The 24,842-nt window shown below is 47.0% G+C and overlaps 1 protein-coding gene and 1 long non-coding RNA gene across 5 annotated transcripts in view; one reads left to right on the plus strand and one right to left on the minus strand.

The window, feature by feature from the left end:
• Positions 1 to 1,946: 1,946 nt before the first annotated feature.
• LOC309828893 lies at positions 1,947 to 5,803 on the plus strand. The gene is made up of 4 exons (XR_014297360.1): positions 1,947 to 2,013; positions 3,835 to 3,896; positions 4,819 to 4,892; positions 5,502 to 5,803. It is a non-coding gene; the product is annotated as an uncharacterized lncRNA (long non-coding RNA).
• The window catches only part of SLC6A20 (solute carrier family 6 member 20), a gene marked incomplete at its 5' end in the record, with an annotated part of 39,704 nt that continues 19,705 nt past the window's right edge, over positions 4,844 to 24,842 (minus strand). For 2 of the 4 annotated variants that reach the window (XM_082664520.1, XM_082664523.1), the window contains 7 exons: positions 4,844 to 5,093; positions 6,549 to 6,714; positions 7,843 to 8,002; positions 9,478 to 9,682; positions 18,798 to 18,960; positions 20,184 to 20,425; positions 21,353 to 21,463. In XM_082664520.1, the coding sequence (XP_082520646.1) occupies positions 4,944 to 5,093; positions 6,549 to 6,714; positions 7,843 to 8,002; positions 9,478 to 9,682; positions 18,798 to 18,960; positions 20,184 to 20,425; positions 21,353 to 21,463 (1,197 nt within the window). In that variant the 3' untranslated portion in view covers positions 4,844 to 4,943. Of the gene's footprint in view, positions 5,094 to 6,548; positions 6,715 to 7,842; positions 8,003 to 9,477; positions 9,683 to 18,797; positions 18,961 to 20,183; positions 20,459 to 21,352; positions 21,464 to 24,842 lie in introns of all 4 variants that reach the window. The other 2 variants (XM_082664521.1, XM_082664522.1) reach the window with 2 other exon arrangements.

Raw genomic sequence — 24,842 nt, forward strand, 5'->3', positions numbered from 1 at the left:
TTCTCCACAGCTACAAGTGATCTTTCAAGTGTAAACTAGATGACGCAGGGCCCCACGTTAAACCCTCAGGTGAGATTCTTGCTCTTTGAAGGAAACCGGAGCTCTGTTGTGGCCTATAAGGCCTTATATGACCTGGTTTCTGCCCACTTCTCCAAGCTCATCTCCCATCGCTCCCATCCCCAGTCCAACCACAGGCCTCCTTTCTGCTCTTTCTCTCCTGAGGGCCTTTGCACTGTCATTGCCTCTGCCTGGACAGACCTTCCAGCAATTCCAATAACTAGTTCATTCTTCTTCAAAATTCAGTCCACGTATCTCCTCCTCGACCACCTGATTGAAGCACTGTCCCTCTCACACCATCACTTGGCCCATTTATTTCCTTCTTAGAAAAGATCACAGTCTGTAATTAGTATCATTTGTTATCTATCATTGTCTTTTTCCCTTCCAGAATCTAAAAGCCATGAAGTCCAGGGACCAGAACTTTCCCCAGAGCCTACACAGACACTGGATTGTAATATACTCCATAAAGGCTGATCCTATGCAGGTGGGCAATACGAAAGGACACATGATTCACATGTAAGAGACTGGTCAGAAAATTCTGGTTGAGAATTTCGTATTTGTAGACGTACTTTTTGCCTTGCAAAGGATTGTTTAAATCGCTCGTTTTTTTTCTTCCTGACTGGATGCTGAGTAGAAAATGGTTGGGTGAATTAATTCTCTTCCCCAGCTTTTCTATCTATAAAGTGGAACAGCCATAAATTAATTTTTCTATGTAAAATAACTTTTACAGAAATCTAACACAATAGTTTACACGCTCTTTCCGCCCCAGGACAGTTCTGAGGTCACACCCAAACCTATTGTGTGGCTTCTCATGGCCTCAGCCAACAAGGGATTCTGAGGTGGGCAGACTGCCCAGGGCACCTCTCAAAAGGGTTGGAAAGATTCTGCAGCAATTCGGAAGAGCTCACATTCTGTTTAAATCCACCAAATTAGAATTTTTTCTCCTAATTTCTCTTTTGGATGCTACCCTTCCTGTTATCATGTGATCCTCTTTCACGTGATGGCCTTCATGCACTGCATTGGTGCGGTTTCACTGCATGTGAGGAAGCAAACAGAGAAGGCAGTAGAAAAGAGACCAGATGGATTCTCCTTTATTTTCCTTTTTTTTTTTCAAAATTAGCTAGTATGTTTACATAAGGAGGGAAAATCTTGTGTTGAGAGGTCTCAAAACAAAACTACATCTCATAAGTGACCAAAAAGACCTAGAGATATATTTGTTTAGGGTTTTATTTATGACAGTTGCTAAAAAACCCCCCAATATTTCCCTACCTGATTCTTTAGAACTAAGAGTAGGTGTGTTTTTAGTATAATCAGAAAGCTTTCTGGAGTCCGTGTCTGGCTCTAATGTCATTGTACTGCTAAGGGCACAGGGATGAAACGTGCCTTTTTCTCTCCAGCTTATTGGAAGAGGGTGGACAAATGTTAAGATGACTGCTTTTGTGCAGTCCCTAGAAAATAGTCAAAGAATTCAAAGAATTTTTTGAAACAGAACTGAGGATTACTATGAAATGTTCTGCTCTTCATGCAGTTCTCAGAAAGCAGAATAAAACTGAACCCAAGCTGGAGACATTTTCATCTGGAGCACATTAGTCTATAATAATGGGACTTCATCTGTTTGACTTCTGTGAGCAAATATTATTCTGGAGAAGTAACTTTTCCATACAATTAGAAATGCTCAAAAGTGCTTTCAAACTTTTAAAGGTCACTTTCGATGTAAGTGTGCCTAAATGTATGACACATTTTCCTTCTCTCTCAAGCAGGGCCCTGGTTCTCAGATTTGGCAGGTTCCAGGGCGTGGCCTGGACACCAGGAGTTTTAAATGCTCCCGGGTGGTTTGAATGGACACTGAGGTGGAGGACCACTGAAGTACAGCAACTGTGAATGAAGAGCTGCTCTAGAACAACATTTGTGTCTACACTCCTGAGGATACCTAGCATTCAGGGCTGAAATACCCAGGTGATAACCAACCCCCGAGGGGCGGCCCCTGTTGTAAGACAGTGACCTGGGCTGGGGGCTCGTAGACTGTGACCCGTAAGGATTCAGGAACAGACTCTGTGCTGTGTATTTGTTGTTGAGTGTGCTCACTCTCCAAGCCTTGATAGCCGAGGTTTTGTGACACCGAAGAACCCTCTGATGAGAAATCAGAGGACTGACTAGTTGTGGTAAGTAAATGCTGGTTCATGCATTTTAAAGCCAAGTGATTTTTTTTTCTTTTCCATTATGGTTTATCACAGAATACTGGATATAGTTCCCCGTGCTAGAGTAGGACCTTGTTGTTTACCCATTCTATATATAATAGTTGGCATCTGCCGATCCCAGCCTCCCAATCCATCCTTCCCCCACGCCCCCTCCTCCTTGGCAAACCACACGTCTGTTCTGTGTGAGTCTGTTTCATAGATAAGTTCATTTGTATCATATTTTAGATTCCACATATAAGTGATATCATATGGTATTTGTCTTTCTGACGTACTTAGTATGATCATCTCTAGGTCCATCCATGTTGCCGCAAATGGCATGATTTCGTTCTTTTTTATGGCTCAGTAATATTCCATTGTATATATGTACCACATCTTTATCCATTCATCTGTTGATGGACATTTAGGTTGTTTCCATGTCTTGGCTATTGTAAATAGTGCTGCTGTAAACACAGGGGTGCCTGTATCTTTCTGAATTATAGTTTTGTCTGGATATATGCCAAGGATTGGGATTGCTGGATCATATGGCAACTCTATTTTTAGTTTTTTGAGGAACCTCCATACTGTTTTCCATAGTAGCTGCACCAGTTTACATTCCCACCAACAGTGTAGGATGGTTCTGCTTTCTCCACACCTTCTCCAGCATTTGTTATTTGTAGACTTATTTTTTTTAATTTTTATTTGTTTATTTGGCAGGGGCTACTCTTTGTTGCGGTGTGCGGACTTCTCATTGCAGTGGCTTCTCTCGTTGCGGAGCACAGGCTCTAGGCACGCGGGCTTCAGTAGTTGTGGCTCACGGGCTCTAGAGCGCAGGCTCAGTAGTTGTGACACACAGGCTTAGTTGCTCCGCAGCATGTGGGATCTTCCCGGACCAGGGCTCGAACCCATGTCCCCTGCATTGGCAGGTGGATTCTTAACCACTGCGCCACCGGGGAAGCCCTATTTGTAGACTTTTTAATGATGGTCATTCTGACTGGTGTGTGACATTTTGATTTGTAGTTTTGATTTGCATTTCTCTATTAGTGATGTTGAGCATCTTTTCATGTGCATGTTGGCCATCTGTATGTTGTCTTTGCAGAAATGTCTATTTAGGCCTTCTGCCCATTTTTGGATTGGGTTATTTTTTGTTGTTGACCTGTTTGTATATTTTGGAAATTAAGCCCTTGTTGGTAACATCATTTGCAAGTATTTTCTTACAGTCCATAGGTTGTCTTTTTGTTGTGTTTATGGGGTTTTTTTGCTGTGTAACAGCTTAAGTTTGTTTAGGTCCCATTTGTTTGTTTTTATCTCTGTTCTCTCGGGAGAGTGAGCTAAGAAAACATTGGCACGATTTATGTATGTCAGAGAATGCTTTACCTATGTTCTCTTCTAGGAGTCTTACGGTGTCGTGTCTTATATTTAAGTCTTTAAGCCATTTTGAGTTTATTTTTGTATATGGGGTGGGGGTGTGTTCTAACTTCATTGACTTACATGCGGCTCTCCAGCTTGCCTACCACCACCAAGTGGTCTTTTTATGGGCATCAGGTGAAGCTGGAAGTTCAAGACTGCCTAAGACCTTTCTAATGCCTATTTCTTGTTATAGGGAAGTTTATGGCATGAAAAAGAAAAGCCATCTCTAGAACATCTGATGTTCCAGGTGAATGTGTAAGTGTCTTTAAAGATGTCTGTACAAATCTACTCAAAGAAACTGTGTGCTTCACTGAGAGCATGGAATTGAGGAGTGTTAGAGCAGTAAGGGACCTCACTTCCGGGATAACCCTGACCTACTTATTGCAGTTAAACGACAGGAGACGTTCACAAGGTGGACTAATGCTGTATCATAAATATGGTGTCTTCACTTACTGGGTGTTCTGTTTGTTTGAGAGCCGTCTTTCTATACATTTTAGAAAACTTATGTACAGATAATTTAAAACTAGGTTATGGTCTTTCCTATAAAGAGTTGGTCATCATGTCCAAATATAACCTTAGGTCTATGGGAAAGTTAGCTTCACTTTCATCCTCATAGAGGCTCTGGCAGCTTTTCAGTGTCGTGAGACACCAGGGCCGAAGGTGGTTTGGGGTTGTTCGTAGAGAGGACTGGTCTTGGACCCACTGAGAGGCCTCAGATTAGGCAAAAGTGACTCCTTTTGTGAGCTCCAAACAAAGGCCTTCTTTCTTTATGGCCAGTCAATCCTATTAGCGAAGGAGAACACAGTGATTACAGGTTCACCGTGACTGAAAAAAGAACTAATTAATTTTGCATTGATGACATTCAGATTAGTCATCTTAGTTAAAAAACTCCTTTTCAAAATTCTCTAAAAATGAATGCCCGCTAGTATGTTGGGATCTCACCAGAAAACATTCCTTAAATTTTATCCCATAAAAACAGTAGTCAAATTTCAGCTCCCGGTGTGCCCTACTTCTAGGACTTTGCTAGAGTCGAGCAGTTGTCTTCAAGACTGGCTGTGAGAATTCTGCCTCCGTGGTGACAGGGAGGAAGCACCGTGTGTGACTCTGGGGATGGCGGGTGGGGTGTGTGTCCTGCTGAGGGAGTAGTCTTTCTTTTCACCTTCCTAATCCTTTCTAGACTCGAGAAGACGATGGGCTGAGTGCTTCCGGAGTCAATATTTCCAAAAGCAGCCGAGGCGGCTCCATCTGTACGTAAGTGGCTGTAAGATAGCGGCTGACGGCAGTCTCGGGGAAGCCCAGCTCTCAGGCCACGGAGGCTGTGTCTCTCCGCTTGAGGTGGCGCACGATGAAAGTCCCCAGGGCCCCCAGGGGGATGCACATGGTAGAGGAGGCCACGAGCAGCCCAATGATGGCCAGTGCATACGAGGGGTAGTCCTTCGTCACAAGCTGGCCCTGAAGAAGGAACCTGAGTGTCAGAAGAAAGAACCTCCCATGCGGAGCCTTCCGAGGGCACCACCCCTCCGGGCCTCAGGCCCTCCAGCGGGAGGAAGAGAGCATCTGCGGCCGGGCATCCTTACACCCGGGGCCGCCCCAGCTCTCCGTGCAGGTCACTAGTGGCTCTGCTGGGCAGACTAACTCCCCCTGTGCATACTGTTTGGAGCTATCTGGATAATCCAAGGCTTACGTTCAAGGCAGCAGCAGGGCACCTAAATGTAGGGGCTACCTGTCCAGTACAGCAGCCACCAGGCATAGGTGGCCATTGAGCACTGGGAATGTGGCCGGGGATGCGCAAGAAGTGAATTTTAAATATTGTTTAAATTTCAGTAGCCACATGTGGTTATTAGCTTCTGTGTCCAGCAGCAAAGCTCTCATCTCAGGAGAAGTGTTGATGGACCTCAGGACTTACTTGGAAGAATGATGGATGGTTCCGTAAATGCAAAACCGATGAGAAACCAGTTGAGGCCCAAAAGCCACTAAATGCTACACTACCTTTCCACAAAGGAACCAGAGGACAGCTAAATCCAGGGAGCAGGTACTTGCTGTCAACCAAAGCACGTATGGTTTGTAAACCAAAATGCCAGCCGGAGTGTGGCCGCGGGAACCACCCACAGACTTCTGTTGCTCGTCTGTTACTCATTGTGTTCTGTGTGACGAGTACAGGAATTGGGAGGAAACATAAATGATTTTAGCAGTTTGACAGCCTATAATCCTGTGTCTGCTGAATCTGATACATATTTGGTGCTTGTATTTGCTCTACCTTTTTTTTTAAGGAATTCACTGTTAATTGCATTTTCCAAAAGTATCAGGCTGCAGGGACTGGAGGAAACACCCTGCTCCTCCACTGCAGGGTGGGAAGCCCTGCTCGGCACCACCGCCAGAACCAGACGCAGTGGCGCCTTCCCAGCCATGGTGCAGCGTGGAGTGTGTGGACTGGAGCACGGGGTGCACACTGCACACACACCATATGCTAAGGGGCAGCATCTTCTACCCACAGGGAAAGAAATCCAAATTGGTCAGTTGTATTACTTTCCTTAAAAAGTAAATCTTTTTTATGAGAGTGTGTCTGTGCAAGGACAGCCAAGGCTGACCCTCAGGCCCGGTGCCGTGATACGGCTGTCCAGGTTGTTAAAACACTGATGTGCTGCCCTCTGCTGGGTGAGCAGATGCAGCCCAGCCTCCTGAGTGCCCCTCTCAGTCCCCGGTTCTGTCCTAGCAACTCCAGTGTAAACGCCAGTCCCTGCCCCACCCAGCTCCTCAGGGGCCATGCCCTCCAGCCTTGCTTGGCCTTGCCTGAGTGGCCTCAGTGGACAGAGGCCACCAGGAAGTTCTGGACGGAATCTCACTCTCTTCACTGCAGCCCATGTTGAAAAACTCAGCCCAGCTGCTGGGCTGAGTATTTTTACATACCTGGGAGGCGTCCCAGGCTTGGTACTGCAGGGTCCCTGTGATGATGTAGTCACTCAGGTAGAAGACAAAGAGGCTGATGATGAGCAGCGGGCTCACACCGCCCCACATGGCCTTCCAGTACCAGTTCAGAGCGTGTCCAGTCATAGCCTTAAGGTCGCTTTCGAATCTGTTTGGAGGTGGGGAGAGAAAGCTTGGATTATCCATGCTGTTGGCGCCAGGCAGTCCAGGCCACACCTCCTCGTCTGCTCAGGAAGATTCTGTGCTGGGCACCACTGATGTCTGAACACGACCACTGGGCGGTCTCTGATTCCTTGTGGGGGTCTTGGGGGCAGGGAGGGAAGAAGGGCTGAGGCCGCCACAGAGGGGGCAAAGCAACCACCCATAGGCGAGTGGACATCAGAGGCCATCCTCCTGGTGCCGGCCTTCAGCTGGAGGCTGCTGCTGTACACCAGAGGGCCTGGCGGGATGCCTGTGAAGCCAGTCCTCAACACCAGGGGACCGCGAGGGCAGCCCTGCTCCACCTCTCCCACCCTGCTGTCTGTCAGCAACTCTCCTTCCCCCTAGAAACGCCCCCACAGGGGAATCGCTTTTGTCCCCTGAAACCAGAGCAGGTTTTCTGGGGCAGAGGGAAAACCTGAACGAAGCAGAAGCACCTTGGCCCTGACCCGTTGGAGCTGGCATGGAGTGGTGCTTCCCAAGTGTAGCTGCCTGCAGCCCACCATTGTGATTCCCATCGTCTGTGGGCTTTTTATAATTGACTCATTTACCTGAATTTAGCAATAGCATGACAATATATCCGTTTTACCATGGATTGGATAGGCTAATCATATTTTTCTGCCCCCCCCCCACACAAATGAGGATGGAAAGTATCTCAGCACTTTGAGAAATGCTGACCCAGCCACCTCCCCGTTTCCCAGGGGAGGGGACCGAGGTCCAGGGCTGTGATGTGACTTGCCTGAGGGCACCCAGGTAGTGGCCGATCCAGGCCCAGCATCCGGATTGGTGTCTTACCTCCAGTCCAGGGCCTTTGAAACTGCTCCCCACGGCAGAAAAGGCAGCCATGGGGGATGGGAGGGGGCCGGGTGAGACTGTCACAGGGGGAACCACAGCCCCTGCCTCTCCTGGACCCTGCAGCGTGTCCATCACCACCTGCCCCCCCCCGCTGCAGACCACAAAGACCCACGTGCATAATGTGAACACTTGGGACTCTCGAAACTACATGTGGCAGAAAGTGTTGTGAGGCATGGCCTTCACGGGTGGGTTTCCTGGGCGGCTGGCGGGGCAGGCCTCCTACCTCCTCAGTCCGTACAGGTAGCACACGGCAGCCGCCTCCACCAGGACAATGAGCAGCAGGGGCAGCGTGGCGGCGTAGTCATTGAAGATGTCGAACCAGTAGTTGCCAGCCTCCATGGTGAACACCAAGCCGATGGCACAGCTGACGAGGCACACCAGACCTAGGAGCACAAGACCGCCTGCTCACCCGCCTGAGACCCCGGCCTGCGCACCCAGCTTTCTATGGGGCCCAAGAGCCATGGACCCTGAGGAGGCGCTGGCCGTTCAGTTCATCCTCATGGGCTGGGGGAGCTGTCGTGGACTGGCCTCTCTGCACGTGTGTGCCACGTGTGTGTGTTGGGCAGCGTGGGGCAAAGGTGTTGCAAGGAGTGTCAGCAGGACTTCCTGCTGTTAATTCATGGGGCCGTCCAGTAGTGGGGAATCAAACTTGGTGGAAAAGAGAAACTTGTAGGCGTTGCTGTCTAGGGGAATCTCACCCAATCTATGGGTCTGGTGACTCTGTTTATCCCAGCAACTCAGCCACTAAGCTCATGGGAAGTGAATCAGGGGAGGAGATTTGAGCTGCAGGGCACCAGAAGAGAGGAGTAGGGAGGGGAGGAGAAGAAACAAATGCTTACCCAGCTGCTACTGCGCCCCAGGCACTTGCCATGCAGTGGAGGCTTTAGCTTCTGGGGCAGGTTATCAGGAGCCCCCTTCTACAGAGGGGGAAGCCAAGGCTCAGAGATGTCGGGTAACTTTCCCAACATTCCACAGCACAGAAAGAAAGTTGGAATTCAGACACAGGCCCTTCTGTCTCCAGAACCGAAGCTCTGGCTCCAGTCTCTGCTGCCTCCCTTGGGCACCCCACAAAGTATTAGACTCTAAAGCTCCCACCTGCCCTTTCCATGGCCACAGCCTACACCACCAGCCAGTGAGCCCCACTGCTGTCCTGAGGCGGACACAAGAACAGGCTCTGTGCGGGAGGGGAGGCTCACATAATGCTGGCTCCTGAGGGCAGGGAGGCTAAGCGCTAGAGGGCTCTGGTGGGAGCTGGGTTTGATGTGGGCTGGGACGAGGGGTTCTGGATGTGGGGGTGAGGAGTCACGGTTCTCTGGACGCTGCCAGGTTGCACTGGAGCAGATGGGTGGTGGAGTGAAGTGGAGAGGCAGGCCTGGATAAACAGGCTCTTGCCCTCACAAGGCAAAGGTCTGCCAGCTGCAGAATGGGTAGATGAATTGTGGTGTATGGTCGTAGGCTGGATTATTACACGGACGGGAAAGAGGACGGGGATGGGGGCGTACTGATGGGGCAGGAGCAGGGAGGGGCTCTCCGGTGTGAGAAATGTACGTGTTGTTGTTATGCTTCAGTCAACACAAAGACAAAAGCAGGTTCTCTGCTGGCCTGGAGAGCTTTGAGGGCCGTGCTGGGGGGTTTGGCCTTTGCGAAGGTTGGGGTGACCACTTCACTCCCCTGTGATGTGGAGAACCAGATGCATGGGGTGAATCATGTGTACCAGGTCCCAGATTGCCCGAGAGGAGAGAGCCATGGCAGGACCCCAGTGAGGCTGCTGCGGCCTCTCGCTGAGCCCGCGGCCCCTGAGGAGACTCCTCCCTCTGCTCACCTCCCCGAGCCCCGCCGCCTTCGCTGGCCCACTCACCTGAGATTGCCTCCTTGGGCAGGTAGCTGGAGATGACCTTGCTGTCGGTCAGAGGGGTGAGGATGGCGGCCGTGTTCCCCAGCATGCTTCCAATGCCCAGCATCAGCAGCATGAAGAAGTAGAGCACCGACCACAGCTGGGACACCTCCATGTTTTTAATGGCCTCTGTGTAGACGATGAAGGCCAGGCCGGTGCCCTGGACGGCCTGCCCACAGGATGAAGACACCAGTTACACACCCGGGCGACTTAGGACTTCTTCCCCAGGTGCTAAGCTACTTGGGGAACCTGAGAATCAGCCACGAGAAGCCACATTCTGAGGTTGGATCTTCCACCTGCACACCAGCCCACTGAGGGTAAGCTGGGCTGGACAGAAATGCGAGCTGTCAGGAGCCCTTATTTGCAAAGTGTGAGGAGACACCTCAGTCAACTTGGAACACGAGTTCCTCTCTCCTGCCCCAACTCACATCATTATGGATAAAATATAGTAAAATAATGGTTGCATAATTTCTGCTTCCTGTATCATGACTGACTGGGTGTTCCGGGAGCTGAGATGGTGGAGCCACAGCTACAGGAGCCAGAATGGTGGGGAGCTGGCCTGGCCGGCAGGCAACCAAGTGGGCAGGCTGCTCAGAGGCCAGATGCCTGCGGCGGTAACGCTGCTGTAGGGATACTGAACTGTGGAAATAGAGCCTCAGCTCCTGGTTGAAAGGGCTTATGGGTGGGGGTGGGGAAGCACCCCCTGGCTGCCAGTAGCAGAAGCAGCAGAAGCAAACACTGGGGAAGGCTTCCATTGCAGGTCTGAATTGGGTTACCTGTAAGACCACCAGAGATGATCAAGCAGTGAGCTTGCAACCCGAGATTTATAAACTGACCAGAAAACATGCCACTGTGAGTGAAGAGTCAGCAGGAATAAGAACTAAGATTTCAGCACCCTTCCCCTGGAATGGCAGATGTTGGATTGTCAGATTCAAAATACAGGACAGCTCAACAGCATACCAATGGGGACAATGGTATTCATCCGCCCTGGGTGCAGACCATAAGGGAGTGATCACTTGCAGAGAATTTAAAAACAACAGAACCTACTAAAGGTGGCCTGCTTTTTATTACCATGAGCCGACAGTGCTAAGCAGAGTCACTGATAATACATGCCCCCAGAAGACAGCTGGGATGCAATAAAGGTGAACAAATAAACTAGCAAGCATGCCGGTCAATACAGACACTGTTGTATAAAATAACAATAGCATCCAATTTATCAGTTTAAAAAGAATTGGGAACTTCCCTGGTGGCTCAGTGGTTAAGAATCCACCCGCCAATTCAGGGGACACGGGTTCGAACCCTGGTCCGGGAAGATTCCACAAGCCACAGAGCAACTATGCCTGTGCGCCACAACTATTGAGCCCACGCGCCTAGAGCCTGTGCTCTGCAACAATAAAAGCCACCACAATGAAAAGCCCGGCCCTCATACCGCAGAGAAGAGTAGCCCCCCACTCACCACAACCCCACGTACAGCATCAAAGACCCAATGCAGCCAAAAAAAAAACAACAATCTGTTAACCTTTAAAAAATAAATAAATAAGAATTGGACATAAAAGGTATTTAAAACAAGAGGGGTGAGTGAAAGTGTCTGAAAGTCCTTGTACTGTTTGGGAAGGAACTCAAGGTATAGTTTAACTTTAAACTTTGTTAAAGATTCATGGAAAAATTCAAGTGGAAAAAAGTCTAAATAAATCAATAACCACACAATTCTTGGGCACTGAGCCAAACTCAAAAAGTAAGTGAGGAAAATTCCCAGGTGCCAGAAACAAAAAGGAAATTTGAACTGAGCAGGAACACAAGTAGGCCTCAGAAGTCATCTGAACAGGATCCAGGCCTTAAAGGCAGGGGCTGAGGTCTGGGGATCTGCTGACACCCTGGTAGGGAGGGTCGTGCCACAGGTCAGTGTAAGCAGGGAGGAAGGAATAACAAAGTGTTGCCTCATCCACGAAATGACCTGGAATGGCTCCACCTATGAAATCAAAGGGCCAAAAAAACTCCAAGGTACCTTATTGGCAAGCAGAGCTATGGACCTTTACTGTTCCCTCTTCTTGAAAGGCATTCTCTAGAGACACTTTCTAGAAGCAGTCTCTAGAAGTATTTACATTAAATATAAGAATTAGACAAACATGCCCACTCTCATTTGCACTTCCACTGTGCTAGAAAAAAATTCCTAGGATCCGCAGGTGCCATAAGAATTACATAGAAAAGTAAAGCAAATATATAGACAAATATGAGAATAAGAGAATTCATCAAGGTTGCTAGATAAAGGACCAACACAAAAACTGTTAGCTTTTTTTTGCAACGAAAACCAGCAATGGTAGAAATTGGGAAATGAACACTATTTACAATAGGAACAAAACAATAAGGTTCATAGACATAAAGGTAAATCAAAGATCTGCCAGGATTTTGTGGAGAAAAATTAGTTGCAGAATATAAAAGAAGACTTCAGTGAATGATGAGAAAAAGCCTGCTCCTAAATCAGAAGTCACAGTTGAAAAAAATATTGATTGTTCCCAAATTATATTACAGAGTCAGTGCAATTCTAATAAAAGTTAAAGGGATTTCCCACCCCCCAGTGGAACTTGTCAAATTGACCTGAAAATTAATGTGAAAAAAAAGGTCCCAGGGACTTCCCTGGTGGCATAGTGGATAAGACTCCACACTCACAACGCACGGGGCCTGGGTTCTATCCCTGGTCAGGGAACTAGATCCCACATGCATGCCGCAACCAAGGAGCACGTGAGCCTTAACTAAGGAGCCCACGTGCCGCAACTAAGGAGCCTGCCTGCCTCAACTAAGAGCTGGCGCAACCAATATTAAAAAAAAAAAAAGTCCTAGAATAATGTTGCTAAAATGGCCACACTACGCAAAGCAATCTACAGATTTAATGAGATCCTTATCAAATTATACATGGCATTTTTCACAGACCAGAATAATCCTTTATATGGAACCAAAAAAAGACCCAGAATTGCCAAAGCAATCCTGAGGAAAAAGAACAAAGCAGGAGACACAACCCTCCCAGACTTCAGAAAATACTACTAAGCTACAGTAAAGAAAACAGTGTCATGGTCTGGTCACAAAAACAGACATATGGATCAATGGAACAGAATACAGAGGCCCAAAATAAACCTACACACCTACAGTCAATTAATCTTCAACAAAGAAAGCAAGAATATACAATGGAGAAAAGACAGTCTTTTCAGCAAGTAGTGTTGGAAGCTGAACAGCCGCAAATAAAGTTAGAACACACCCTCACACCATACACAAAAATAAGCTCAAAAGGGATTAAAGTCTTAAATACAAGATATGACACGATAAAACCCCAGAAGAGAACATAGGCAAAACATTCTGTGACATAAATCATACCATTTTCTTAGGTCAGACTCAAGGCAACAGAAATAAAAGCACACCTACCAATGGACCCAATCAAACATAAAGCTTTTGCACATCAAAGGAAACCATGAACAAAAAGACAACTACAGACTAGGAGAAAATATTTCAAAATGATGCAACCTACAAGGGCTAAATTTCAAAGATATACAAACAGCATGTACGACTCAACAACAAGACAACCCAATCAAAAAAAAAAAGGAAAAAAGACCTAAAACAACATTTCTCCAGAAAAAAAAAAAAAAAAAATATATATATATATATATATATATGGCCAAAAGGCACAAGGAAAGAGTTCAACATATATAATTATGACACAAATACAAATCAAAACTACAAGTTATCACCTCAGCAGTATGAAGGACAATCAGCCTGGTCAAAAAACCCCAAAAAGTCTACATACAATAAATAAGGGACAGTGTCTGGAGAACAAGGAACCCCTGGTTAGTGGGAAGGTAAATTGGTAACAGCACAATGGACAGCAGTAGGGAAAGTCCTTAAATAATGAAAAATAGAGCTCCCATAAGGTCCAGCAATAACACTCCTGGGCAAATATCTGTAGAAAACCATCCTTCAAATACACACATGGACCCCAACAGTCGTTGAGGTAAGATTTACAATAGCCGAGGCATCGAAACTACTGAAATGTCCATCGAGTTGAATGAACGGATAAAGAAAACGCCATACGTGTGCACAGTGGACTATTAGCCAGAAAACAGAAATCATGCCATTTGCAGCAACATGGATGGATCAGGAGATGATCTAACTAAGTCCAGTAAGTCAGAGTAAGACAAATATATGATATCACTTACAGGTGGAATCTAAAAAAGGATACAGATGAACTAACTGACAAAACAAAAACAGACTCACAGCCTTAGATAAGTAATTTAGAGTTACCAAAGGGGGAAGTTGCAGAGGGGGGCAACAGAAATTAGGAGGTTGGGATTAATACATACACACTAATATGTATGTATATATATAATTATAAAATAGATAATCAATGAGCATCTACTGGAGAGCACAGGGACTTCTACTCAACACTCAGTAATTACCTATGTGGGAAAAGAATCCGAAAGAGAATAGGTTCTTGTATATGTATAACTGAATCGAGCTGCTGTAAAACTCAAACACAGCATTGTAAATCAACCATACTCTAATAGAAAATAAAAGATAAATTATAAAAGAGGGAACAAACGCAGACTATATTGCCCTGAGGCCTCAGTGGCCAGGACTGGTGTCACATTCTTGGAGCCTGAGCAGGCTTGGGATCCACGGCTGGGCTGTCACGGGGCTGAGGGAGCTGGGGAGGATGTGCCGGCAAACGAGCCCCACCCTTGTATCTGTGGTGCCTAGTCCCCTCTGCGTGGGACCACAGTCTCCGGATCCACACAGGTCCTCCTACTGCTGAAGCAAGCCTAGTGCACCCAAAGGATGGTGGACCTGCTGGGAGGAAAGAGCTGTGAAAAGACACCGGATCTCCATGGCTCCTGCTGGTGGGGTTCCCACCTCCAGCCTCCTTCCTTAGAGACGCCCCACCTACGAACCATGGCACCATCAGCATAGCACTACTGTAGGGGTTGGGAATCAGTCTGCACGGTGAGGGGGGTGGGAAGTATCCAGCCACAGGCCCTTGGGGTTTTCTTCCGGCATTTTCCATGTAATTTAGAACCCAGGAACACAGCTTTCTCTAAGCCTGTGGTTGCCCGAGTTACCAGAGTGGGGCATGAAGAAGTGCTGCCGCCTTGTGGCCGCTTCTCATAACAACATCCTTAAAACACTGCTCATGGTCACTTAATATTCACAAGGCCTGCGGGGCACTAAATGATCCCTGCTCTCAAGAAATGTCCTGTTGTAGGTAACGGAAAAAGAACTCACAACAGGGCCGACTTTCAAAACAATTTCAAGAGATTAACTTTACTCACCCTGTTGTGTTTTTTTGTTTGTTTTAAAGCACGTGAAAAGATGTTCAGCGTCGCCAACGAGTAGAAAAATGGAAATCAAAATGACAACGAGTTATCCCCTGGCACCAATCATCAAAAATTCTCCAAAGAATAAATGCAGCAGAGGACGTGAAGAAAGGGGAACCCAACAATGCTGTTGGGAGGAAGGAAAATTGGTAATAGCCACAATGAAGAGCAGTAGGGAAGGTCCTTAAAAACTGAAAAATAGAGCTCCCATAATCTCCAGCAATCCCACTCCTGGGCAAATATCCGGAGAAAACCATCTTTCAAATACACACATGCACCCCAATGGTCATTGCAGTAAGATTTACGATAGCCGAGGCATCAAAACTACCGAAAATCCACCGAGATTAATGAATGGATAAACAAGATACACTACATATACACAGTGGACTATTTCCCAGCCAGAAAACACAATGAAATCATGCCATGTGCACCAACATGGATGGATCAGGAGATGATCTCACTAGGTCCAGTAACTCAGACACGGTAAGACAAATATGATATCACTTACACATGGAATCTAAAAACAGATACAAATGAAATAACTGACAAAACAAAAACAGACTCACAGCCTTAGAAAAGAAATTCAGAGTTGCCAAAGGGGGAAGTTGCAGAGGTGGGAGAGAGAAATTAGAAGGTTGGGATTAACACATACACACTAATATATGTATATATATACATATGTATATATATGTATATATATATACACACACACATACACACACACATATATATATATGTATAAAAATAGATAACCAGTGAGGACCTACTAGAGAGCACAGGGACCTCTACTCAACACTCAGTAATAACCTATGTGGGAATAGAATCTGAAAGAGAACAGGTACATGTATAACTAAATCAAGCTGCTGTAAAACTCAAACACAGCACTGTAAATCAACCATACTCCAACAGAAAGAAAGTAAAAATTAAATTTAAAGAAAAAAGAGGGAAAAAACGCCTACTATATTGCCCTGAGGCCTCGGTGACCTGGGCTGGTGTCACATCCCTGGAGCCTAAGCAGGATTGGGTCCCAAGGCTGGAGTGTGCTGGGGCTGAGGGAGCTGGGGGGGCAGGATGTGCCGGCAAACGAGCCCCACCCCTTGGACCTGTAGTGCCTGGTCCCCTCTGCATGGGACTACAATCTCCAGATCCAGGCAGGTCCTCCTACAGCTGAAGCAAGCCTAGTGCACCCAAAGGACGGTGGACCCTCTGGGTAGGAAGAGCTTTGAAAAGTCACCTGGTCTTCATGGGTTTGGTGGTGGGGTTCCCACCTCTAGCCTCGTTCCTTAGAGGCGCCCCCTGTATGTACCACAGCACTATCTGCATAGCACTTTTGCAGGGGTTGGGGATCAGTCTGTGCGGTGAGGGGACGAAGTAACGAGACGAGATGTAAACCCTCGGGGTTTTCTTCGGGCATTTTCCATGTAATTTACAACCCAAGAATACGACTTTCTCTAAGCCTCTGGTTGCTGGAGTTACCAGAGTGGGGCATGAAGAAATGCTGCCGCCTTGTGGCCGTTTCTCATAACAACATCTTTAAAAGGGGGCTTATGGGCACTTAACATTCCCAAAGCCTGCGGGGCAGTAAATGACCCCTGGTCTAAAGAAATGTCCTGTTGTAGGTAACGGAAAAAGAATTCAAAACAGGGCCGACTTTCAAGAAGCCAGTTTCAAGAGTTTAGCTTTACTCACACTGTTAAAAAAAAAAGCACAGGGATAGATATTCAACATCGCTAATTATTAGAGAAATGCAAATCAAAACTTGGACAAGGTATTATCTCGCACCAGTCAGAATGGCCATCAACAAACGTCCACAAAGCATAAATGCAGAATAGGGTGTGGAGAAAACGGAAGCTGCCTACACGCTGCTGGTGGGAATGGAAATTTGTGACAGCCACTATGGCGAACAATCTGCAGCTTCTTTAAAAAACTAAAAATAGAGCTACCATACGATCCTGCAATCCCAGTCATGGGCATAATCCCAGAGAACACCATCATTCGGAAAGACACATGCACCCCAACCTTTATTGCCACACTGTTTACAATAGCCAAGACATGGAAGCAACCAAAATGTCCATTGACAGAGGAATTGATAGAAAAGATGTGAATATATACGATGGAATATTACTCAGCCATAAAAATTGAAATAATGCCATTTGCAGCAACAAGGATGGACCCAGAGATGATCATACTAAATGAAGTAAGTCAGACAGATAACGACAAATATCATATGACATCATTTACAGGTGGAATCTGAAAACTGATACAAATGTACCAATTTACAAAACAGAAACAGACTCTCAGATTTAGAAAAGAAACTTAACAGTTACCGAATGGGAAAAGTGGGGTGGAGGAGGTATAACTTGGGAGGTTGTGATTAACATATACACACTAATATATATAAAAGAGATACCAACAAAGACCTACTCTGTAGCACAGGAAATTCTACTCAACACCCTTTAATAACCTATAGGGGAACAGAATCTGAAAAAGAATAGATCTGTGTCTACGTATAACTGAATCAGGTTGCTGGATGTCTAAAACAAACACAAGAGTGTAAATCAACTATACCCCAATATAAAATAAAATTAAATTCAACAAAGTTTGAAAAACTAAATATGACAAATGAACTTACTATGAAAGAACAAAAGACTCACATACATAGAGAATAGACTTGCGGTTGCCTAGCGGGGTTGGGGGAGGGTTTGATTGGGGGTTTCGGACCTGCAGATGGAAACTATACATATAGAATGGATAAACCAGAAGGTAGTATTCTACAGCACAGGGAACTATATTCAATATCCTGTAATATCCCATAACGGAAAAGAATATGAAAAAGAATATATATGTATAACTGACTCACTTTGATGTATGTAAGAAAGTAACACAATACTTCAATTGTTAAAAAAAAAAAAAAGTTGCCAGAATAGCAAATATAATTCTGTAAAATATAAATAAAGGTGATTTCAGTAGCAAAAGTTTTTTGGAAAAACCCAAATGTCTATCAGTAACGGAATCCATAGGGAACTCCCTGGTTGTCCAGTGGTTAGGACTTTGGGCTTCTACTGCCGCTGGCCTGGGTCCAGTAAATTGTAGGATATTTGAATGATGGAATAAAATGTAGCTCTTACAGGGCTTCCCTGGTGGCGCAGTGATTGAGAGTCCGCCTGCAGATGCAGGGGACGCGGGTTCGTGCCCCGGTCCGGGAGGATCCCACATGCCGCGGAGCGGCTGGGCCTGTGAGCCGTGGCCGCTGGGCCTGCGCGTCCGGAGCCTGTGCTCCGCGGCGGGAGAGGCCACAGCAGTGAGAGGCCCGTGTACCGCAAAAAAAAAAAAAAAAAAAAGGTTCTGGCCTCTGGGGAGTAGTGAAAGCTTTGGGGACAGTAACAAAAGGGATTTTACCTTTATCCTTGAAATGTTTTCTTTTACATAAAAAAAATCTGAGCCCAAAATAACAAAATATTTACAATTTTTCATTCTGAGAGGTGGATAGATGTGTGTTTGTTATATTATTCTTTATACTTTCCTCTATTTTTCAATTTTAAAAAGAAAAAATTTAAAGGAAGAAAGGACACAGGGAACCCAAAGGAACTGTGTAGAGACTGGGATTCCCGTGCAGCACTCGGGGAGACTAGTGGGCAGAGTTCTCGTCCCCTAAGAGGCACAAGGAAGGAGATACATATATATATATATTGTTGTTGTTGTTTTGGTTTGTTTGTTTGTTTTCACACCACGCACTGCATGTGGGATCTTAGTTCCCCAACCAGGGATCAAACCCGTGCCCCCTGCAGTGAAAGCGTGGAGTCTTAACCACTGGACTGCCAGGGAAGTCCCGAGTTTTCCCTGATTTTCACAGGGTGTGCATACCCCTCAAGTTGCACTTTCTCTAGAACAGCTCCCAAAGGGCCCGAGACCTTGCCAGCACCTTACCGTTTCCAGCTCCGATTCCAAGCTGCAGTTTTTAATCTGTGGGAACACCTCGCTGTACTTGCTGGGGTAGGCAGACGCCAGGTAACTTTTCACCTCCTCCAGGTTGCTGACTGTCAAAAAGCCATCTTCAAGGTCGAAAGAATTGGTCAGCAGCAGAATCACCCTGCAGAGCAGAGCAGCTGATTAACCTTCACTGATTACAAAACCCTCTGCCTCTTCTGATTAGGTGAGGTCGCTCCAACAAAGGGAATCTGTTGACTGGTGAGCTTTTAAAGGGCAGAGTGATTGTGAACGGCTTTGAAGAAGCCTCAGATAGGAACAGTGATGATCAAAGGAACCAAACCCCCGCAGCTGGGCTATTTTAACCTCTGGACCAACATTGTCTGACAGAACTTCCTGTGATGATTGGAACGTTCTCCATCAGTGCTGTCCAATATGGTACCCACTAGCCACATGTGGCAACTGAGTACTCTAATGAGGCTAGTGCAACTGAGGAACTGATTTAAAAGAATTTACATTGAAATAGAAACCAATTTAAATCAAAATTTAAATCAATTTAAAATTTTAGTTAATTTTTTTAAACTTATTTATTTTATTTTTGGCTGCACTGGGTCTTCACTGCTCCACGCGGGCTTTTTCTAGTTGCGGTGAGCGGGGGCTCCTCTTCGTTGCAGTGCACGGGCTTCTCATTGCAGTGGCTTCTCTTGTTGCAGTGCATGGGCTCTAGGCGTGCGGGCTCAGTAGTTGTGGCTCGCGGGCTCTAGATTGCAGGCTCAGTAGTTGTGGCGCACAGGCTTAGCTGCTCCGTGGCATTTGGGATCTTCCCGGACCAGGGCTCGGACCCGTGTCCCCTGCATTGGCAGGCGGATTCTCAACCACTGCACCACCAGGGAAGTCCACCAAATTTTAGTTAATTTTAAATCAATTTACATTTAAATGTTTACACTAGCCCCTTGTGGCTAGTGACCACTGTATTGGACAGCATACCTTCTGGATGATGTGTCTTGTATTTTGGGTAAGGGGCAGCAGAAAGTAGATCCTGCAATCTCCATGGCAAAGCTGGAGAGCTCTTGGTTACTTCTGATGGGGGGAGATGGGGTAGGAGAAGCTAAGGTTCATCTGTTGAATGCCCTATTGGCGCTAAGTGCTTTGAATACACAAAACTGCCCTCATTCCTTCAGGCAGACGCCGGCTTGCCTTATGCTCATCAGCTGCTGGTGGTTCTGATTTGAACCCTGGACTGAGGACAGCAAAGCCTGTGCCCTTTGCCCCACACCCCTTGACTTCTGGTGTCTGCCTCCTCCCAGAGACCCTTTCAGCTCGGGCCTTTAGAGGCTCACTGCCCCCCCCTTGAGGCCTGGGGCCCACCGGATGACCCAGGCTTACTTGTTCAAGCAGCTTTCGTAGTTGAAGGTGGCCTTGAAGCCATAGATGGAGAAGGTGACGACGCTGGCAAAGATGGAGGTGGAACTGTTGATGATGGACACGATGACGGCGTGCTTCTGGCAGTTGTTGGAGGGCTCGTTGTAGCTGGCGAAGGCGATGAGGCTGCCGAACCCCAAGCCAAGCGAGAAGAAGATCTGGGTGGCTGCGTTGATCCAGGCCTTCGGGTTGGCCAGCTGCTCCATCTGGAAAGCCAGCAGGGACAAGGTTGGAGAACCCCGGGTGGGAATCCCAGACTCCCAGATCAGCAGGGGGCAGGAGGCCCAGAGAGGGGAAGGAAATTGCCCACGGCACACAGCCAGCCAGATGCAGGCCTGGGGCCCGAACCCAGCTCTCCTGGCCCCATGCGTGCCCAGCCCGGTCCTCAGCAGATAAAACGCATCCTCTTGTCCTACCCTCCACTGCCTCTCACCCGCAGGAGGTGTGCAATTGAAAAGTGTAGGATAAAATAAGTTGTAAAGGTATTGAGCCCCTGATCCATGACCCAGGCACTGCACGGGTCTGGGCCTCCAGAAATGGCGGTGCTGGTGTCTAGGTCTGGGTTGTACCGCAGCACTAATGTTAGGCGGCATTTGGAATGTGATGGGGGCACTAATGGCGGGGTGCTGCCAAAGTCATTTTGTTTCCAGGGACCAGATTTGCTAAATGAATAACTTGTCCTGCCCCAAAGGCAATGGTGGCCTCCCTTGATTAGCATCAGCTATGGGGTGACTGGGGAGCGGGGTGCCTGGGACTGGATCACGGAGAGCCCTGCGGAGTATGGATGCACCCGTTGGGAGCGGGGTGCATAGAGGTGCGAGCAGGAGGGGGAGCTGACTGGTGTGACGCTCCTGGTAAACAGCTTGGTCCACAGGCTGGAGGGAGGGTTTGGGGTGAGACTGGCGTAGCAAGAGGAGAGTGGACGGAAGATGTAATGCCCCAGAATTAGCAGGGCATAGGGACTGCCTGTCTGAGGACGGAATCCACGCCCCTCCACTGCCTGGCGGGCTCACACCCACCTTCCCCGGGTCCACTACTGTTCCCCCAACCCTTGGTCTTCCCCCTTCCACCCATCCTGGAAGGTGGCAGGATGAATGGGGGTGCCCTCGGGACCCCTCCCCTCCAGCCCATACCTTGGGAGTGAACATGTATGCCAGGCCGTTGGTGGCTCCGTGGAGCGTGAGGCCCCTGACCAGGTAGACGATGAGCACGCAGTAGGGCAGCAACGCAGTGAAGTACACCACCTGTGGGCAGCAGAGGGCAGGGTCAGCCTCCTGGAGATGCAGTGACTACAGGGCCCTTTTGCCCAGGGCAGACCCGCCATCCCCACAGAACACCATGGCACTGTCTTGGCTGTTCGGGCTACTGATAGCTGGAAAGGTATCGAGAGTCTTGGTCAGGCACAGGTTCCGAGTTTGGGAAACTGGGTGGTGGGATGTGGATGCCCACGTGTGTGACCACCAGGAAATCTCTTATTTAGTGGAGAAGAGGGAACAGGTCCTAGAGACCTCTGTCCTCCACCCTCCCTTCAACCCGAACTTCTTCCAGAAAGGATTTGAGGCAGCCCACAAAAATACATCATCACATTAACATGTTAAAACTGCTAGATAAAGATATCTGTGTAAAAAGAAAATGTGGGCAATCCAGTAAGCTAAGCCCAAAGAAAAAGGCAGCCCACAGAATAGGTGTGTGAGGTGCTGCCCAGTTTCTGAGCCAGATCGATCTCTGAGCTTCCTCGTGGCCCAAGCAAAGCAGGAAGCACAATCACAAGATTTATATTGTCTCTGCAAGGAAAAAAAAGAAGTCCAAGAGCTTGGAGGAAGGTCAGGTATCCCCAGGACTGGAGCCTGAGCGAAGCTTAGCCATGGGTGCCATAAAGGCAAAGTCTTGGCCACGGGTGTTCCTGTAATAAAGACAATAGAAAGGCAGTGCTTTTTTACGAAAGGCCTCACTTCCAGAGGCTTTGACATTGATGGAATATTCTGTGACCCAAAACCTTTCCCCGCTGACATACGTCATGGGTTCAGTGATGTTTTATCTTCGCTTTCCATGGTGGATTTAGAAGTAGCCTCTCGTATTCTGGGTAATTTTAACTTTTACAAAGCCTTACAATAGGGACCTTCAAGTGCATGGATGCCCATCCAGGACTGGAATTTTTTTTCTCTATATCAACTTGTATGTGCACAAGAGCCCCATATATAAAGCAGTGAAATACTTTGCAAGTTTGTTTGTTTTTGGTGAGAGCAGTTCCCTTAATGTTTACATCCTCCCATGAGAAATATAGCTGGTGACCCAAGTCCAGATGAGCCTGAGTTGCACCTGTCCCGACATTCCCACTGACGTGTGGCACCCATCTTCCCATGAATTTCCAAGGTCACCAGAGTGGTGCTCTGTCCCCTCTCACCCTGGGATGGCAGGCAGAAGTGGGGTGTATTTTATGACTGCTTCTTAACTGAAAACACTGAACTTGAGATGAGTAATAAATCCACCTGAGATTACAAGAAAAACCAGGTCTGAGGTGGAAATGGATCGGTGGGAAGAGAAGGCATCCGGCCAGTGAGCTGAAGGAAAGCAAGAGACGACAGGGGAGGGGTGACCAATGTCGGTAACCCCTGGACACTTAGAGGACACTCAGAGCAAGCCCTTGGAATCTCCCCCCTTCCCCTCAGGTGAACAAGTTTCCCGGAAGGCTCTCTGGAGTCGAGACCAGGCTGGCTCACTTCTCCCCCATCAGGGAAGCTGGCAGGTTTGCTGGACACATGATCCAGCCTGAACTATTGGGAAAAACCATTTCTAAATAATCTGAAAAAAAAAAAAACCATTTCTAAATAATCTGGAGGGGTAAAAAGCAGATTCCAACAGAGAAGGCCAGGATATGGCACACAGTCTTTAACAAAATTAATTCCCATAAATAGAGCTGTTGGAGCTCATACAACTCAACGACAACAACAAAACACAACCCAATCCAAAAATGGGCAGAAGACCTAAATAGACATTTCTCCAAAGAAGACATACAGATGGCCAATAGGCACATGAAAAGATGCTCAACATTGCTAATCATTAGAGAAATGCAAATCAAAACTACAATAAGGTACCACCTCACACTGGTCAGAATGGCCGTCATTAAAAAGTCTACAAATAACAAATGCTAGAGAGGGTGTGGAGAAAAGGGAACCCTCCTACACTGTTGGTGGGAATGTAAGTTGGTGCAGCCACTATAGAAAACTAGTGCGGAAGTTCCTCAGAAAACTAAAAATAGAGTTGCCATGTGATCCAGCAATCCCACTCCTGGGCATATATCCAGACAAAATTATAATTCAAAAAGCTACATGCACCCCAATGTTCACAGCAGCACTGTTTGCAATACCCAAGACATGGAAACAACCTAAATGTCCATCGACAGATGAATGGGCAAAGAAGATGTGGTATATGTAAACAATGGACTATTACTCAGCCATAAAAAGAATGAAATAATGCCATCTGCAGCAACATGGATGGACCTAGAGATGATCATACTAAGTACGTCAGAAAGAGAAGGACAAATACCATATGATCTCATTTACATGTGGAATCCAAAATATGACACAAATGAACTTATCTACAAAACAGAAAGAGACTCACGGACATAGAGAACAGGGGAGGGTTGGATTGGGGGTTTGGGATTAGCAGTTGCAAACTATTATATATAGGATCAATAAACAACAAGGTCCTATTGGATAGTACAGGGAACTATATTAAATATCCTGTAATAAACCATAATGGAAGAGAATATGAAAAAGAATGTATATAAATGAATCACTTTGCTATACCCCAGAAACTAACAACACTGTAAATCAGCTATACTTCAATTTAAAAGAATAACTAAAGAGAGCTGTTGGGACACTTCTGTCATGGAGAGAGGTGTGGCTTAAGCAGAGGAAACAGACACTAAGAATGAGTAAGTTTTCATGGCACGACATGTCCTCATCTAACAAGTTTCTAAATGATCTGGTAAAGGGATAGCCTCATTAAATCTCCGAGTTTGCAGACACTGCCCTCGGATCTTTTGGATCATGGTCATGATAATCTGGCATAGACCAACTGAAGAAATTTTATGAGCATAAACTATCGGGCAAGCTTCAAGACGGGACAGAGTGAGTTGCCTCAGACTCTAAGCTTTCCCCAGGAAGATTCACTAGTCCCTCAGTTCGGTGGTGAGATGGGGTGTTGTTAGAGCTAAGATGCTGGCCACCACGAGGTCTCGGAAACCAAAAGAAGATGTCCTACTAGGCATGGTACTGGGGCATCACAGGACACCTAAAATACCGTGGGTAGTTCTGGTCTTGATGCCTCAAGAAACACATGGTGGGGCTGGAGAAGGCAACTCAGATGGCCAAGAGGATGAGGACAGGTGGACTCTTAGGACCTTCAGAAGGGAAAAGCTGGGGGATTAAGTCATGAAAAGTGTCAGCAAACAGGAGGTGGCTCACCAAACTGAGATGATGGGGAGTTTCTGGGGCAAAGCTGGGTCTGCCTGGCTCCATCCTCACTACTTGGTGCCCTTGGGCAGGACTTTACCTCTCTAAGCCTCAGGGGAGTGGGATAGTGAAATCTACCATGAAGGACTGAAGACTGATACAATGT

Source organism: Grampus griseus, assembly GCF_964374135.1.
Source record: "Grampus griseus genome assembly, chromosome: 10".
In the NCBI taxonomy this organism is placed as follows: domain Eukaryota; kingdom Metazoa; phylum Chordata; class Mammalia; order Artiodactyla; family Delphinidae; genus Grampus; species Grampus griseus.